This window comes from Balaenoptera acutorostrata, chromosome 16 (assembly GCF_949987535.1).
Source record: "Balaenoptera acutorostrata chromosome 16, mBalAcu1.1, whole genome shotgun sequence".
Lineage (NCBI taxonomy): Eukaryota > Metazoa > Chordata > Mammalia > Artiodactyla > Balaenopteridae > Balaenoptera > Balaenoptera acutorostrata.
In genome coordinates this window covers 77,390,298-77,409,379 of record NC_080079.1, presented here as the reverse complement: position 1 = coordinate 77,409,379, position 19,082 = coordinate 77,390,298, and the positions used below count along the sequence as shown (strand labels likewise).

The 19,082-nt window shown below is 43.8% G+C and overlaps 1 protein-coding gene across 4 annotated transcripts in view; it reads right to left on the bottom strand.

Moving 5' to 3' along the window:
• Positions 1 to 19,082, bottom strand: part of EDARADD (EDAR associated via death domain) — a 53,090-nt gene that overhangs the window by 28,299 nt on the left and 5,709 nt on the right. For 2 of the 4 annotated variants that reach the window (XM_057531132.1, XM_057531134.1), the window contains exons 2-4: positions 14,374 to 14,432; positions 11,043 to 11,082; positions 5,355 to 5,413 (exon numbers count right to left, since the gene is read on the bottom strand). In XM_057531132.1, the coding sequence (XP_057387115.1) occupies positions 5,355 to 5,413; positions 11,043 to 11,082; positions 14,374 to 14,432 (158 nt within the window). The remainder of the gene's footprint in view (positions 1 to 5,354; positions 5,414 to 11,042; positions 11,083 to 14,373; positions 14,433 to 19,082) is intronic. The other 2 variants (XM_057531133.1, XM_057531135.1) reach the window with 1 other exon arrangement.

The window sequence follows — 19,082 nt, the reverse complement described above, 5'->3', positions numbered from 1 at the left end:
AAACATTGGCTGTTGGGGGACAGGTATGTCGGGGGTGGGAGAAACAAGCCTTTCTCTGATTGAAGAAGCTTGCTTACCTGTTGAATGAGCTCAGTAAATGTCTTCTCTCTGTCTTTTCCCTCTGTTTCTGTGCTGAGACTCTCTGAGAACCTAAGGGAGAGTCTCTTAGCTTAAACATTCCGACTCAGCTTTCCTTGCCGGAGATTTTAAAACACCCAATTTCACTGAAAGCTCTAAGTGTGCATCACCTAGGAGAGTGTCCAGCACCTAGGAGAGTAGTGGTGAGACATTCTTGGACTCAAATACTGGATGGATGGATGGATGGATGGATGGATGGATGGGTCATCATCTATTCGCTTGCAGTCTATTTCCAATTTACCAAACACTGTCATACCACCACCTAGTTCACGAAGGCCTATGGCCTCCCTGCTGTATGAACAGAACAAACTCTTTAGTCCCCTAATATCTTGGCTGGATTTCTTTTTATTTATTTATTTAAAATTTTATTTTATATTGGAGTATAGTTGATTAACAGTGTTGTGTTAGTTTCAGGTGTACAGCAAGGTGATTCAGTTATACATATATATGTATCTATTCTTTTGCAAATTCTTTTCCCATTTAGGTTATTACAGAATCCTGAGCAGAGCTCCCTGCACTATACAGTAGGTCCTTGTTGATTATCTATTTTAAATAAAGTAGTGTGTATAGTCAATCCCACTTCGATGGATTTCTTCCCTTCCTGCCCCATCCAAATGTCATCATTCAAGGCACAATTCAAATTTGACATCAACTAACTCAACTTCTTGCCTTTACATCTAGAAAAGAAGTTTCTATCTTTCCCCATCCAACCCTTCTTCTAGTCTTGCCTCTGAAAAAGAGTTGAGGTTCTTACTTTTAAAATGCTAACTCATCTCTCTGTACCTTTGATAACTTTATTTATCTAACATAGGGGCACATATATCTCACCTTCCAGATTACAAATTCCTTGATGGAAATCAATGTGCTGTGTCTTGTCCACAAGATATTGCTAAGGATGTTGTCAATAAACGGTTGCTAAGGAAATTAATCCTCTCTACCTTCCACAGGGAAAACAAATCCCATTAATTATTCCACTTCTCTTTCTTCTCCCTCTTAATTTTTAATCTCTCCACTCCTGGTGATAACCTATCCTTTAAAATCTGTTGTTTCCCAACCTTAAAAAAAAAGAAGCTTTTCCTGTATCTTCCAACACCTTCAAATAAAAGTTTACTATTTTTTCCTTGCTACCTTAATGAATTTGACAGAACTACATAAACTTTCTTATCACCCACTCACTCCTTCAGCCTTTTGCAATTATGTTTTTGTCCCTATGATCGAGCTCCTTCCTGAAAGGTCCCAGTAACATCTGAAAGGACAAATCCAAAGGTGTCTTTGTAGGCCTCGCCCTTGACCACAGGATGATGTTGACAGCCCTTTCCTTGGCACGTGAAGCAATGCCCAATCCTGGCCTTTTTCTCTCCTTATTCAACATGTATTTATTGAGACTTTACTACGTGCTAGGGATGGAGGATACACTTACAAGCCAAAAAGCACAGCAGTCCCTGCCCTCGTGGGGAGAGACAATGAAGCCATCAGCAAACATGTAACTATAAACTGGGAAAGTGCTGCAAAGGAAAGTACAGATGCCTCGACCACTGACAGCGTTCTTCTCTGGCCACTCCTCTGTCTGCCTCTGAGCTCCTTTTCTTCCTCTGGCCTCCAGATTGTCCCTCAAGGCTCCATCCTGGGCTCTCCTCTCTGCTTTTCCACAAGGACTCTCTCATCGACAGTCCCATCCTCCCCTTGGGCTTCAAGTGTAACCTCCTGATGCAGGAATCCTAAACCAACCCCCAATGCAGCCCTTCCTATCACACATCTCACATACCCCAAACTCTATAGACCATTATCTCCTTTTTCCACAGCCCACAAACAAACAAACAACTCTCAATCCTAAAAACACACAAATCTTATCGTCCTCCTGAATTCTCTATTGATATTGTTGGTAGCATCCCTCTCCCAACCACAGGCCTAAGACCTGGTCTCATCTTCTCTCCAGTCTCCCAGGGTCCCAGATACGGTCATGGGACCATCCCTTAAAACCACCAATACCTTCCACCTGCCTCTCTCTGGCATTCAAGGCTCTGGGACCCCGGATCCAACAGATCTTCCAGCCTCACTGCCTACAATCTCCCAATACTTCAGCTCCAGGCAAAGTATTTGTCCCTGACTCTTCTCAGAGCCTTTGCTTACAGCATTCCTTCTACCAGGAGTGCTCTCATCCTGCCCTCAGACACACATCCTCGAATCTATTTCTGCTATCAGTAAATATCAGAGGTGACAGTATCATGCAGCCATTCAGACGGACAGTAAGGCCATGTAGCAAACTGGACGAAATGTTTGTGAGATAATATTATATAACAAAAGCAAGATATAAAATTGTCTGCAGTTTTAATAATTATCCTTATGGAAAAAATGTATAAGGGAATAAATACATCAATATGACAAAAATAGAGTATGAGAGTGGTGGAATTTTGGATGAGTTTTTTTTGTTTTTCTAGATTCTAAATTCCATTTAGTGTGGTTTTTAAAATATATGTATACTTCAAAATAGTTTTAGATTTACAGAAAATTTGAGAAGATAGTATAGAGCATTCCTGTACACCCTACACCGGTTTCCCTTATTACCAACACCATAAATTAGTATCACACTAATAATACCATATCATACCAATAATTTAATGTGGTTTTTAAACCTTAAAAAAAAATTACAGTTTGGTAAAACATAAAAAACAGCATAAACAGAAGAAAATGTCATTTTTTTCATAACTTCTAATTCCAACTTAGCATCCTAATATTTACTGTTTTTCTTATTACCTCGGTTTCCACTTGGCATGGATTCTTGGCTACAAACTGGAATAAATTTTGCTTAACTATCATTTGCCATACACGTGTGCCTGTAGTTAAAGTAGTTGAAATTTAATTGTTTGACAAAGGTTCTGGGAAACATTTTCTATAACATAAAGAACCATGAGGGTGAATGAGACTCTTCACTCCCAATGCAGGGGGCCCGGGTTCGATCCCTGGTTAGGGAACTGGACCCCACATGCATGCTGCAACTAGGAATTCGCATGCCACAACTAAGGAACCCACGAGCCGCAACTAAGGAGCCCACCTGCCACAACTAAGACCCAGAGCAACCAAATAAATATATAAATAAATAAATATTTTTAAAACAAAGAACCATGAAAAAACTTTAAACAGCTGAACCATATCCACATTTAGAATCTAATGCTGTGTACACTGCTTCTCCAGGTCTGGAAGCTCTGCCTGGGGTCTGGTCTCCTCCCCCCACTCCCCTTGGTATATTTCATGTCCAAGAATACCCGGTCTCAGAGCATATGCTCGACGAGTACCAGCTGTAACAAACTGTAGAAGTAGGATAGTTCTAATAGATGGGGTATTGATTTTAAATCACTAAAAGTAAAGGGTCCTTTATGAAATTTTATGACATGTCAGATTTCCATTTTGATGCCAGGATACCACAATGTTTTTCCATGGCATCATTCAAAAAAGGTGTCTAAAATTGTCTTAAGTGAAGTGGATTTTAGTTTTTAAATTATAAAAATCAATGAAACAGCATATGTTAATATTCTAAAGAATGTATTTTCGATTTGCTTTTAATGTCTGAGCTATAGAAAATGAAGCGTGGGGATGTTTTTGTTTTTGTTTTTTTTAAACGTTTCTCCCCTAGTGAGTTTTCTTTGTTCTAACTGCCAAGTTGGTTTCAAGGACTCTTTCTGGATATCTAGCAGTTAGAACAAATCCTATAGATTATGCAAAGAAATAACCAACTGCAGTAGGTAGGTGCAGTGCTACTTTTTATAGGAATGTAAGACACCCTGTTTTAAAACAGAACTTAAATTAAAATCTCAAATAGGTTTTTCCTGCTTTTTTTAGTTGATAAATCTTTTTTCATCTTTAAAGACAGTCTACTTGATAAAGCCAGAACTATAACACTGAAATTAGAAAAAATACTGAACAGTGTCCTAATGCATATTCTGTACCTAATCTTAAATGATTTTGGAAAATCCCTAAAACTAAACAAACAACGTAACATTCTTGTATCTTCAAAGGAGTCTGTATCGTGTTGCAAAAAATGTGGGGAGCAAAACTTTATTAAACAAATTAAGGATTGCAAGAAAGGAAAAATTTATACTTTAGGTTCACTAAAATAGTTCAAATTCAGTCAATGTCAAAGTCAATCATTAGACTGTAATTCCAAGAAAAATGCTGAGTATCAGGATTAATAAATAAGAAAATAATATTCTCAGTGGGCGACTGAAGACCCCCAAATCAAAGTTAAAAGTAGCACCATTGACAATTTTCAAGAGAACCGTGTTTATGATTAAAATTGCTTGTTATATCAACTATTGTATAACTCTGCTTTACTACAAAAGTGATTTGATTATCCAAGAATATCACTATTAATGACTTATTACTGACTGATGTTTTAAAAGCAAGACTAAACAAAGCTTCAAATTTGTCTTGCTAAAAATTAATTTGGTAGCACTATTATAAAGAGAGCAGGACCCAACCAGTCTATCTTGAGGCAAGACATCCTTTTTGAGACATTTAATGTTCTAACTATAGTTTAACAGATGTGAGGTATTGTGCAGTTTTGCTAATGAGCTTTGAGTGAGTGAACAGAGATGGGATGGAAAGTACAAGTAGTAACTGAAGCACATGGTGACCCAAGGAAGCTTCTGGAAGGATGTACCTCAAAAGGTGAACAATGGAATGTGACAAGCAATTCTCAACCTTTTGGTACATTTTTGTTGTATCTGAAGTTTAAAATAACAAACGGTCTTTTATAATCAGAGAACAATAGATGTATTTTGGAAAAGGACAATTAAAATAATATGTTAAAATTTGACATCTGATATCTGAACAAAGTAAAAGTTTTATAAAACATTACAAAAATGTTTTTAAACTACCCAGTTTTGTTGAGGCTTTTAAAAAAAGTTCCTATCCACAGCATACCAACTACACACGAAAGAAAGCAACTCTCCTTTCTACCTCAGTAACACTGATGGTTTTTGGCATATGGATAAATATTTATTTCCAAAAAATGGATTAAAGCTACCCCAGTTACTGAAAGTAACAGAAGTTGTATAGATATGCTACATTACTGGGATGCTTAAAGATCATTTCCAAACTTATTATCTAAAAATCCTGTTCTTTCTTTATTTTTAAAGCTCTAGAAGACAATTCCTAAATAAATTCTAGTTGGATTAGCATGTACTTAAGGGTAAAAATATAACTGAAATTATTCTTACCTGGTGTTGCACATCAGAATTTGTTGGGCAGTTCAAACTAATTGGATCACACTCCTCTGCTAGGGATTAAAAAAAAAAAGAAAAAGATGCAAGCTTGATCAAGAAAGCACATACTCTGTGGTTGTAAGGCCTAAAATTAAGACTCAGTATTATGTGCTGTTTACATCTGGTAAAACCAGGAGGACCTCGAATGGCCCAGCTGCAAGTCCCCCTCCCTGCTCTGCTCCTGTGGATAAGACCGCCAGCTAAACAACGCTCCTTTTCAAGGGGACCAGACACAGTCCCTGCTTATCCCTGAGCAGTGGGTTTCAGTTCCCTGCCAGACCACTGAATTATTCAGACAAGTCATCACATCCTTCCCTGGGAGCCAGGGGTCACACACCCTCTTGACAGGACAGCGCTTGTCACCCACAGCCCCTGGTTGTTCACTCTGTTCCCAAGTGCAACCCCCATGCGAACCTGCATGGGGTGCAGCGTCCTCCCTCCCCAGGCTGTGAATATCCGTGACTCACAAGCTACTGTCAATCTCATCTGCCCAGTGTCAGGTGTCCTGTGTGTGGCCATCCCCATAACCCCAGGGCAGGATCCCTCCCTCACCAACAGGGTGAACAGGAGGTAGTCCAAACACGTTCCCCTCTGATAACCTTACAACAGATTCCACGGTGTTCACTGTTTGACAGTTTACTAAATCTCACAGAGAGCAGAGTGGGATTATACTTGTCTTGATAGCTCACCCTCCTAAAAGCAAACCGAAACCACTTCAGTTCTATGGTTAAAGTGGGGATTGCCAGTGAAAGTCAAAGGAACATGATAGGCATGTGAAATGTCTAACACCTTTCGGAATTAACCGGTAGGAAGGAAATTCCACCCTTAGGTTGTCTTACATACGTGTTAACTTCACAGTTCCCAACTTGTGGTGAAGATTGTACAAATGCATTAAAAACTGATTTTGTTCCATCAGATTTTAGTCTTTAACCACAGAATTCAACATCGCACTCTAACCTTGAAAATCGCCAGTAATATATTATGTTATGAAAGAAATGTTTAGTGGCATGTAAAATTTTAAGAGTTAGTAAAGCCCTTAATAGAGAATCATTTAATTCAAGGTTCAAAAGTTAGGAGTGAGTGACAGATTGATTAATTCATCTATTTATTTTTACATTCCTTAACATTTATTGACCTGTTATAGGCTGGGCTAATAGATTTATTCATATAAGGGGCTATATTTATTGCTGCCTACACAAGGTCATTTTTTCCTTAACATTATTATCTGCAAAATTTAAACTAAAAGCACGGTCTTTTATTAAGATTCCATATGGTATCTTTTTAAGCTGGAGCAGTAGAGATCGTACCTAGCCTTCTGTTTCTCAAGACAGTCCCAGCTCTCTTGCACCAGAATTACCCGGGCTGCCTGTTAATAATGCAGATTTCCTGGGCTCCACTCCAGACCTTCTGAATTGGAATCTCAGGGACCCCAGAAATCTGACACCTAACAAGCACCCCACAGAATTCGGATGCACACTAATTTTTCACAGCAAAAAAGTAACAGACATGTGACTTCAGTCATACTAATTCTCACAATGGCCAGTGTCATAATTGTTAACCCAGCATTTTTGGACAAGTGGGGCTTTTTATTTCCCGACGCAATGTTAGCTTGAAATTAAAAAGCAACTTTTCTTACATGGTCCCCCAAGCACTCCTGTGGTCGTACCCCTCTCCCACCCCTCTACCCTCCATAAAGGAAAACACTTTCTCAGAATGGCCACCTTTGTATGTGTGTCGTAATTGGGGGAGGGGTTGGTTTGCTAAAACAGGAGACTGTCAGCGTCATGGCTGGGTGGAAGGCAGTGAACTTGTGGAATGAGCAGGACCAGGTCGTGGTAAATCGTGCGGGAAGGAGGGGTTTTTAGTTTCATGTTACAACAAGGAAACCTATTAGCAAGATACTGTCAGTCAATCGGCAAGATGAGAAATCGTCTGAAATACAACACATTGGCCTGCTAGTTTTCAGGCAGACATTTTTACGTAGGAATTATTTTGGTGATCTCCTGAGTACTTGTTTATTTTCTCCTTTTTCAAACTGAACTACTACTTCTCCATTTAGTTAACGAATTATTGCAAATATCATCCATGCTTAAGTTCAAATTTCTCAAAATAATTAACAATAAAATCAGTCTACTTCTCTTTAACTTTATATCCACTATTTAATTTTTTTGGACAATGGAAGGGCAGTAATGCCAGAGAAGATGAAGATGATAAAATCTTGATTGCTTTATGATGTAGTTATGTGCAATTTCCCCTCACTAGGAATAGTGCCTCAAAAATCAGAATTCTTTTTCCAAAGACATTTTTCTCTCAAAATATGAAGAGTCACATTCCCTTCAGAACCCTCAAGCCAGCAGTTTCTACGAGATACAGGAATTCTGTGATAAAAAATAAACCCCAATCTTAAATTAGTCCTGAGTTTGGTGCCTACAGATTCTCACAGAGCACCTATCATAACAGAAGCCTGACAGAATGAACCTCCAGAAATCTCTAAATCAGGGGAGACAGAAGCTACACATTTGTTCCCGACAAGAAAACAGGTATAATAACACGTTTCACCTCAAAAACGTGCTGATCATTGAAATCACACTAGATTCCCACAGTTGATTTATGGTAAAAGCACATTATTCAGAACCACTCTAGTGTGGACCGTGTTAAGGGACTATGTTGTACTGTCCAGGGGAAAAGCAGGAATATACTAGAATTATAATGAAGATTTTGTGAAACATGCTAATTTTCTTAAGAAAATACATTTTGAGGACTTTTTCAATCATATGGAAATGGTTCAAGCTAATTACAAACGACTCCTCTATTAAATATAGTAGCCCCCCTAGAATTCACTTCTGTCAGAGTCTGAATTGTTCTTAATATAATTAGATTACATTTACTTTTTTAAAAAATAAATTTATTTATTTATTTTTATTTTTGGCTGCGATGGGTCTTCGTTGCTGCGCATGGGCTTTCTCTAGTTGCGGTGAGCGGGGGCTACTCTTCGTTGCGGTGCACAGGCTTCTCATTGTGGTGGCTTCTCTTGTTGCGGAGCACGGGCTCTAGGCACGACGGCTTCAGTAGTTGTGGAGCACAGGCTCAGTAGTTGTGGCTCATGGGCTCTAGAGCGCAGGCTCAGTAGTTGTGGCGCACGGGCTTAGTTGCTCCGCGGCATGTGGGATCTTCCCGGACCAGGGCTTGAACCCGTGTCCCCTGCACTGGCAGGTGGATTCTTAACCACTGTGCTACCAGGGAAGCCCTACATTTACTTTTAAGCTGTAAATTAGTCTCTTCACTAATTATATATGGGTTTTGTTTCCCTAAAAACAACTTCAATGAGAAAATTACCATAAGCATTTAATGATGATATCGGCTCCATTATGGTATGTTTGAAAAAAAATACTGCAGACATTAAATTGTTATTAAATGTAAATGTTGGATATTACACAGAAGACGATGTATTTCTTGGAGATAAGAAATTATGTGCTTAATAACACTTCCCCGCCCGCCCTCATGAATAAGGACAGAGGAAAGATCTGGAGTTATTTGTCAACTCACCACCATTTTAATTAAGGTTTTGTAAAACTCAAATTCTAGGAGAAACCCAACGGTACAGTTACTGTATTATCAGGCTGCTAAGCAACAATCTTTTTCTCTTAAAACAGGAAATCATGTTCAAGAGTGATAGAAAAGGTCTTCGGATAGTTGTTGCGGCCCAGTCTACCTAAAATGGTGGTTCCACTCTTGCCTCTCCGCTACGAAAGCTTTCAACAGTCCTCTACCCTGACTGCTCACAATTCTTTTGCCAGATTTCCCTCCACCCCTGTCGGATGGTCGTTGGGAGTCAGGTACTGTTCCAGGCTTGTTTCGTTGAATTCTCACAAGCCCCCTGGGAGGTCGGTGTAATACTGTCCTCTCTGCACTGCAGACTGGACACTGGGACCCTGAGCCATGAGGTCACCTGCTGAGTCCTCTCAGAGCTGGCGGTCTGGCTGCAGCTCGGGTCTCTCCTACATGTGGCACGCCACATTCTTGAAGCTTCTAAGGCACGCTCTCAAAGGGAGGTCTGTGTCCCACCCACTCAGGTTTGCATTAAAAACACAGGTTTCTGGGCCTGACCCCAGACCCACCACATCATGATTTTGGAGTAGTGGGGCCCAGAATCTGCATTTTAAACTAGCTCCCCAGGTAATTCTTCACTGCACCCTAAAAATCCAAGGAACACGGCCCAAGACGGCCTCCGATTCGTCCTGGTGGCCTGGCTTGCACCTTCCACTTTCTTGCTGAACTAGGCAATCACAGCTTGGGGAATTCAGGACACTGAGAAGTCATTCATGGAGAGGGGAAAGGGCAAAGTGTGCTTGGGAGAAGTCTTCCCTAGAACAGCCAGGATTGGGGCTCAAACCTGGCCTTCAGCCTCTTTTCCCTAAACCACTGCCATTTCTGGGACGTGCACAAGAGGCAAAAGGAAAGAAACTCTAATGATGTCATTTCAGGGAGCAGGAAGAAGAGTCTGGTGAGTAGAGAATGAGGGAGGGGGACCTGGCAGAACTACAGACTTAACCACAGGTGGGCCCTGCCAGGGAGCTCCCAATCCCGCAGCCCAGTGACCCTGTGATACCCATCACCACAGGGGCTGCTGGGGAACCCCACAGCAGGCTGTGCTGGGAAGTCCTTCCTCTACAGGAAGCCGGGGGGCCCCTGCCATCTCTGAAGCTGCTCAGATCTGATTGTTCCCCACCCCTCCTCTCTGGCCGGTCAGCACAGCACAAGGTAAACGCTCCAGTGCGATAAGCGGCAGCTCGGCCTCCGTACTGGATACAGCCTTGCAGGCTGCCCCAGGGGAAATTAGGAAAGGTTCAGGCCTTTATGGTCGGCACCACGCCTGAGACATTAGCCTGTGGATCATAAAAGCAAGCTCTTTTTGCTTTGGGGCCTGACAGCATCCCTTGCCCCTTGTCTGGTAACAGAACCCTCTTTCCCGTGGTTTGAGTAGAACTGACCTCATGCCCTCCAACCTCGAGGCTCAGACCTGGTCACCCCTCCATCCTCCGACGACAGCAACTGATACAGCGATGGCCACACGACCAAACTGCTCCTCTCACGGTGTGCCCCTAAAATTGTGCCATGTGTGCTGGGGAAAAGGCTCCCTCTCGCCCCGGCATCTTTAGCTGCACCACGTGAAGCTGGAGGTGTCAGAGACTATCTTTCCCACCACGTGGGGAAAGCCTGCTCGAGCATGGAGCCGACACAGAAGACAGAGCCATGGGGCGGGGGGGGGAGTGGGGGACTGAGCCTGAGACATCATTTAAATGCTTGGATTTAGCAGCACCCAAAGACTCTAAGCCACCAAGTCCCCCCCCCCCTCATTTTAAACTACTTTGAGCTACATTTCTGACACTTGCAACCCACAGTCCTGGCTTTCTTCATTTTATGCATGTTAAAAACACCATAGGAATTTGATGTATAATTTGCTATAAAATAATTTCTACCTTTTAATAAGAAAATTCATACCAGAGAAGGTCAAATCATGCACTAAATTATCAGTATGTTTCTGTTTTACAATTTTAAAAAATGAAAAATTACTTTGACTAGTGCTTTGTTCAAGATATGAAAGTAATCACAAGTTTAAATTGTTACATTAACTGTACATACCTTTAGGGAGTCCCGTGTCTTGAATGGGATATTTGTCTGACTGTAGAAACCAACAAAAGAGGAGTGTTACTTTTAAACACCGTAGTCAATTATAAGATCAAAGTGAAGAGAAAGCTTTGTCTTGGGAAAGTCATGATTTTAATTTAAATCCTTGCAAGTTTTTAGCCTTGGATTTATCAATACGCCTGACCCATTGCTTGTTTTCACTCTCAATTTTATAGAAATGAAACCAAGGTGGATGAGAAGTTAATGTTGGAACATGAAACAGAAGAAGCCTTCAGCTCTGACCACTAACCCACACTTCCTCTCTTTTCTGCAGTGCTCTTCTCTCTATTTCCTGCAGCTCAAAATTGAGGGACATTTCTGTTAGTGACTTATGGGGACAGACCCATCTCTTCTCACCATTTCTGTGACATTCGTTCGGGCCAATAAGCATGTGTTCTGGGCAGTACTCACAATTGGAGAGCTCTGTCACGGGTTGACTAGGACAGGAGTCAAAAGGTAACTATCCCATTAATTGCACAAAGATCTACGAGTTAGTTACCCATTATGCACAATTATGCACAATTCCCCAATGCTTTAGTTGAGGGCAGTACTGTTGCAGGGAATTCAAAATAGCAAATGCTCTTACAATCACATTATTTCTTTGTTGGTACTGACAAATATGCAGGTATCTAAGCTTCTGGAAGCTTCTACTGCAGATTATACAATGTAGTCATTTTCTAAAGACTTCCATGAGAGGAGTGGGAATGCACCCAATCTCCCTAGCCTGTCCTCTGACTCCGGCTCAGTTCCCACCATCATCTGCATCTGGGCCTTTGGGTCCACAGTCCTCCAGCCTGAAAAAAAAAAAAAAGCTGTACCTCCCAACTCTCCTGTAAGTCTCATCACTATCTTCCTTGGACAGAGGAGGAAAAGAAACAAATGTGGAACCAGGGATTCTGTTTTAAACGCCTTTCCTTGGAGTTTCTTTGGAGCTAGGCAGTAAAGTTTCAGAACCTTCTAGAAGCCTCCAACCCCTTTCCACAAAAGAAATCAATCAATCATCTTTACGGTATCAGTTCAACCTTTGAAGGGGCTGGAGTCTAAGGTCAGACACACTGGTGGTCAAGCGTGTCTACATGACTGAGCCCCAATAACACTCTGGACCCCCAAGGGCGGGGTGAGCTTCCCTAGTTGTCAATACTCTGTGTGTATCATCACACATCGTTACTGAGACAAGTAAACACTGTCCACACAACGTCACTGACAGAGGGTAGCCGAAAGCTCCATGCTTGCAACTCTCCTGGGCCCTGTCCTATGCCCCTCTTCCTTTGGCTGACTTTAATCTGAATACTTTTGCTGTAATAAACCACAATCCTGAGTGAAAAAAGAAATCAGTCAATCAATCAATCATCAATCACAGAGAACTTAAAAATCAAATACTTTTCCCCCAGACTAAATCCTTCTCCATACTCTGCTCCCCAGAGCATGAAAAGCACATCTGTACTATAGTGCTTATCAGGCTCTTTTCAAAGTATTTGTCTATTTCCTCAGACAGACTGTGAGTGTTTCAAGAGAAGGGACCATGATCTTTGCATCCCCAGATTTTGACTCTGTTCAGACTACATGAACGAACAAGCGCAGGTTTCCTGGAGAGACTGACAGTTGAGATGGGCCTAGAGAATGCCCAGGACTCAGATGACCGAGAGAAAGGAGCATGGTGATTGCAGATGGTGGGCACGGAGGAGCAAGGCCAGGTAGTTGGAAGACGGGCCAGCCTGTAGGAGAGATGCATGCTGGAGGTGGAAAAGGAAGACAGGGTTGGACACGAAATAATGGAGCCGGTTTCCATGGAAGACCCTGGAAAGGAGGCGAAGGGATTTAGGAAGGGTGCCGTTCTAGCATCTCGGGAACCTTGGCTCATTTAACACTGCTGACTGCTTCGTGCCCCACTCTGCATATGGGAAGACGGTCGGCACAGCCTCGCAGGAAGTCAGGCAAGCAAGTAATTCCCACACCATGCGATAAAAAGTAGGGACTATGGATAAGGCAGCACCCGAAGGCCCCAAGGCCGAGAAGCCTTCCCAGATAACACTTGAGCTGCGTGGCAAGATGCACAGGAGTTCAGTACGTGAGGAAGCAGGGAGGGACCAGCACTCTGGGTATCCCAGGACGGGGGGAGGGGGTGGGGCATTTGAGGAGCAGCAAACAGCTAGACACAACTGGCTCATCAGGGGGATGCTGAGACACGGTCACGGAGGACCTCATCTGCCATGTCAAGGACCATGCATTCAATCCTGGAAGGAATGTTAGAGTTGAAATGTGTCCCCTCCAAAAATACCTCGAAGTCCTAACCCCTAGTACCTCAGACTGCGACCTCACTGGAAACAGGGTCATTGTAGATAGAATTACTTAAGGTGAGGTCATACTGGTGTAGGGTAGGCCCTTAATCCAACAGGACAGACGTCCTTGTAAGAGGAGAAGAGATAACAAGACACAGACACACAGGGAGAAGACGGCCACGTGCCACCAAAGGGAGAGAACGGAGCGAAGCAGCTACAAGCCAGGGGACACCAAGAACTGCCGACGACCATCAGAAGCCAGAAGAGGGGATTCCCTGGTGGCGCAGTGGTTGAGAATCTGCCTGCCAATGCAGGGGACAAGGGTTTGAGCCCTGGTCTGGGAAGATCCCACATGCCGCGAAGCAACTAAGCCCGCGAGCCACAACTACTGAGCCTACGTGCCACAACTACTGAAGCCCGCGTGCCTAGAGCCCGTGCTCCGCAACAAGAGAAGCCACCACAATGAGAAGCCTGCGCACCGCAACGAAGTGTAGCCCCCACTCGCCACAAGTAGAGAAACCCCACGCGAAGCAACAAAGACCCAACACAGCCAAAAATAAATTTTAAAAATTAAAAGAAAAAAAGTGGTAACAGAGGTAAATCAACAGTGTATGCCCATCTGACACATGGGCAGCCCGCCTTTACTTTAAGGTTGTCCTATTTTTTCTTTCAATCTCAAGTTAGATATTTTGATTTCTGAAGAACTGGTAATTAAAAATAGATAGTATTAAAAGTAGACAAGCAGATAAAGACCTCACGTAACCTAAGAAGACCACTTCTGATATGTGCAAAATGAGAACACAGTCTAACACCATTTTTAACCTGGAGAAACCCCAAGTTTATTATGTCACAGAGAAATATCATGAAAAAGAAATTTATCTTGGAAAACCTTATTTTAGGGTTTCAAATTTCGTGTAAGTACTAAGTAATAAAAAATATAAAGAAATAACAAAGGGGAAAAAGGAAAAACAGGAGTCATCACCATTAATGTAAAAGTTGTAACCTACCATATTAAGGGATATAGTGCTAGGGTCTGTGTCTTCCACTGGCTCCTTTGTCAAATGATCTGTAAAGAGAACAAATGGAGAGCATTTTCTTTAACTTAGAAGCACAGTGTGTCCTTTGATAGCTGTCTTCATATAGACACAAGCTACCCCAATCAGTTTGGAGAAAAGCTTACTTTCAGTCATTAGTGGAGACAAAATAAGAAAGAATGAGTTCAGGCTGCATCAAGAAAGTGATTATGACTAATAAACTACATTAAAAAATATTTTGGAACAGTTTACTTATAGATATCTACAAATACTCAGATGTACAAATAACTACAAATTAGGTGAATGTGATATTAATGACTCTTTTGCATATTGGATTTTGAGACAGGCTGGGACCTGGGACCCTTTACTGGAGCGCTTGCACCTGGACAAACATCTCCTCAAGCAACAGAGTACAAAGAAACTATAAAAGACTAAAAATAACTGCATGCAAGTGCCGTTGGGCAAATTATGAACAACATACAGAAAAGAATACAAAAAGGGCACAAACCAACCGCCATTTCTGAGGTGCCGGGAGAAAAAGCAGGGTACTGCACGTGACCCCTGCACACAGCACCACCAAGGGGGTGGTCAGGCCACCTAAGCCACCCCTCAGGCCCGACCCACCAGTCTGCTCCCACCCTCACCCCATTTAAGGGACCAGCTCACCGCGTCCCCCCAGGACAGCAAGCAAGGGCACCTGTTTCTTGTTTTTACCCCTCATGCTGCAGCACGAGTCCCAGTAAAGCGTTGCCTGAGTTTCTCGTCTGGTCTCTTATCAATTTCTATTGATTAAAGAGTCCAAGGACCCAGGTCGGCAACAATCTGATTATAACTTTGAGCAAGAAAATTAGAAAAAAAAGCTCCCCCTTTCCAAGACACTTTACGAAACATCTGCCAGAAAACTATCTTGCTCGATAACCCTATCTGTCTGAATGGGATACTCGGTATTTTGTGCAGTCACTACACGACCTGCAAAACCCTAAGTGGCCAGCCTTGGGCCAGTCAAGATTCATCTTTCATTTTTCTCCCAAATCTTCATTAAGTACATACTATGGCCCACACACTAGGTCCTGGGAATGCCTTGGGGGATCCAAACAAACAAAACAGGACAACTTATGGAGATCATTTGTTTGTTCTCCCTAGATGTTTCCCATCCAAGAATGTGTCCAGACTTCTCACATTTCTCTCCCCACAGGTGTTGACAATGCCCGAAGGAGAAGCAGTGTGAAGGGAACATCTTTTTATTTGTTTTATGACAGGCTACAGTCACTGGAGAGATTAAAGGAGGTGGCCCAGAGGAGCGGAGGCAAAAGGAGAGAGTTTTTGCCAGTATCCCCCCATGGAGCAGGGGACAGACACTGCAGCTCCACGAGCGGGGACTGTGTCGTGGTCCTTAGCAGAGCCCAGAGGTGGCAAGACCACATCAGGGAATGCACGGAGGGGGCTAACCCCTGGGTCCCAGGGTTCCCAGCCCCACAGAGAAACCAACCTGTGATTTGGGTCTGCAAGAGAAACACAGGGCTCCTGGACCTCAAGAGTCTTCTCAGGCTTGGATAACAAGGACATCAAGCCCACCCGGATGCACTAAAAATTCAAGGCCCCTCCTTTTCCAAGCACCACATGATCCTCTTAGATTCCTATATGACCCTAAGGAAGGGGCCAGGCCCCAGTCTGGACTGAAATGGAATTTCCTGCCAGCCCAGTAGATTACAGACTCAGACCTGGATTTAAGTCAATGTAAAGAACAATAAGAACAAGTTGTGTTGCTAACTCCACCCTGAGTTTACAGAACTCCTGCTGCCCAAGGAAAAGGCAATTATCATACAGAGCACTTGGTGTTAAGACAGTAGAAATGCAGAAGGATATGGAAACACAGGAGGAACACAAGCCCAGCCCGGGGTGTCTGGTGGGGAGTGAAGAGTGGATAGAGAGGAGCCCATAGAGGAGATGACACTTGAGTCCAGAAGGATGAGTTGAAGCTGCCAGGAGAAGTCAGGGAAGGAAAAGCATTCTAGGCAGAGGGAACAACATAGGCGAAGGCCTAGAGATGAAAAAGAACGGGACGCATGAGCATACTTCAGATAGGTCCAGCCGGACACCTGCATTCGGTTTTCCAGTTTTTCCTTTCTACCCTTCCCATGTCTAGCTCCTGGCTGGGGAGGGGGTAGTAGAAGCCACCATGAGTAGCCTCCAGTCCTTTCTTTCCCTCCTATCACAGCCTAGTCTCAACCACTTCATTTTCACCAAAGTGTATCTGGATGATAAAACTTTTTTTCTGGCCACGCGGCCTTGTGGGATCTTAGTTCCCCAACCAGGGATTGGACCTGGGCCTTCAACAGTGAGAGCGTGTTGTCCTAACCACTGGACCGCCAAGGCATTCCCTGGATGATAATACTTTAAAAGTTTACCTTCACTAGGGGGGTGGAATTTTAATAGGTATCCTGTGCAGCTATTGCCCACCAAGTCTATGACAAGTTAGGCCTGTTTCCTACAGAGACATTAGTACACAAGGAAGGAAAAAGAGGAAGAGGAAGAAAATGGAGGAGACAGCTGGGAAAGGCAGAATTACCCCAAAAGCAGCAGTGAGAATGCAAACAAGACAGTTAAAGGGAAGGCACACAGGGCTTGGGAGGAGAAGGCTGGGGTCCTCACCACCACACCGCTGAGACCTAGTGGCCTGACCTTGAATGAGTCTAGCGGTATGACCTTGGATGACTCACGTTAAGTGTTCCCAGCCAACAGGAGGGGGTCCACGTGGCTGGTTCCCACACCCAGCTGATCATCATTATTCTGGTCAGGTCAGGTTTGGGAACGACTTCCCCTGAGAATCTGTGCCTCAGAGGGTGATGGGGTGAACAGGACAAGTGTTTGGAGGCCCAAAGTCTCTTGCTTTGGTCTGAAACCTCTGAGAATAGATGGAATTTAAGATGGGAAGGGCACAGAGAATTTAGGGGGTTTTTTTGTTTGTTTTCTGAAGCACAACAGCAAAGTGAGAGGGCAATCAGGAAAGGCTTAGGCAATCAGGAAAGGTTTAGGACCAGTCTTAGAGGCACTTTCAGGTCTTTTATTATTTTCATTCGCATGGTTGTGACTGTATCAGCTTCTGACGTAGACCAGGCTGGGGATGAAGTTCTTCCTTACGTGTTATTGCCAAATCCGCTCACAGACCCAGACCCACGGTGTCGCTCCACTTGTTCTACCTGATCCCGGGCCTTCCCCCGGCCCTTGCTGTAGTTCACGCAGAAACACCTTTGTTCTCACAGGCCCGTGATGTGTACCGACAGATTATTTGGAGGAGGGCTGATCCTGGTGATTTGAGACTAGTCTAGAAGTAAGCAGTTGTCCTAAAGTATTTCTGAGAGCTCTTGGAGCCACATGTTTACAGTATTATTAGTACAAAATCAAATAGTTTACTCAGAAGCTTTAAAATGTTTATTTTTACAGGCCCCAGGTAACAGCAGGCTGGGCCTCTAGGCAAGGCTCTGATATCAGATGGGGCACGAAGAAGCCGAAACAGAAAGGGGGATCGTGTGAGCTCCGAGGTGGCAAGGCCAGCAGCTCAGCCAGGGGTGGGTGGGGACCTTCCTCTTGCTCCTGGCTGTCGCTCTACTGTCCCAAAGCTGCCTCCATTCTCCTGGATTGGTGACTCTAAAGAAGGCAGAGATCACCCCAAATTAGCTGGTAATTGACCAAAGGGGGTCTCACCGATGGCAATGAGAATGATGTTTAATTCACATGAGCATCTTCTGGGGAGGTCCTCAAAAGGCCTGAGTGAAACCCATGGTGAGTTGATGCCACTCAGCTGCTGGAAGGGCACCCGGCCTGGCTCCCGGAGGCCCCAGGTGAGAGCTAGCGAGGCCAGCTGCAGTTACTTGCCTCTCTGGGCCTCAAGTGCCTCATCTGTAATATTCAGGGGGGCAGGGGGACAGAGAGCCTCCGCATGCCCTTCCAGCTTTAAAAGTCCATGAGTGGTGAGAAGTAGGGGCCCCAAAGGTGAAAAGAGCATCTTCAGGTGAAGGTCACTCCGACACAGGAACCCCAGTTACAATTAGAGCTCCCACTTACCCAGTACCCCTCCCCGCCCACCCACCCCACCGCCCCATGCTACCTGGTTTACACACAGCCCCGTTTCATCCTCACAGTAACCCTGAGAGAGGGCCAAGTGTCTCCTTTATCCATACTGAGTGCCCAAGATCATAGGGCAAAGGAAGCAGCAGAATTTGGATCTGGGACTTTCTGATTTTTTCAAAATCTACCCGTTTTCCACTACCTTCGGGTTGCTTGAAGTGGTTCATGCACTGACCACCTGATAACAGACTGTCCTGGGGGGGAACAGACTGTCCTGGGGGGAACAGACTGTCCTGGGGGGATCTCTGTGTCCAAATTTTCCCTTCCTATAAGGGCACCAGTCACAGTGGAAGAGAGCTCACTCTGATGACCTCATTTTAACTTGACTGCTTCTGTAAAGACTTTATTCCCAAATCAGGTCACGTTCTGAGGTACTGGGGGTTAGGATGCCAACAAATTTTTTTTGGGTGGGGAGCACAGTTCAACCCATAACAGTCCACTCTCTGGCCCCCAAATTCATGTCCTTCCCATGCGCAAAACACATTCACCCGACATCCCCCAAAGCTTTCATCATTCCGGCATCAACTCTAAATGCAAAATCTCACCTACCCATC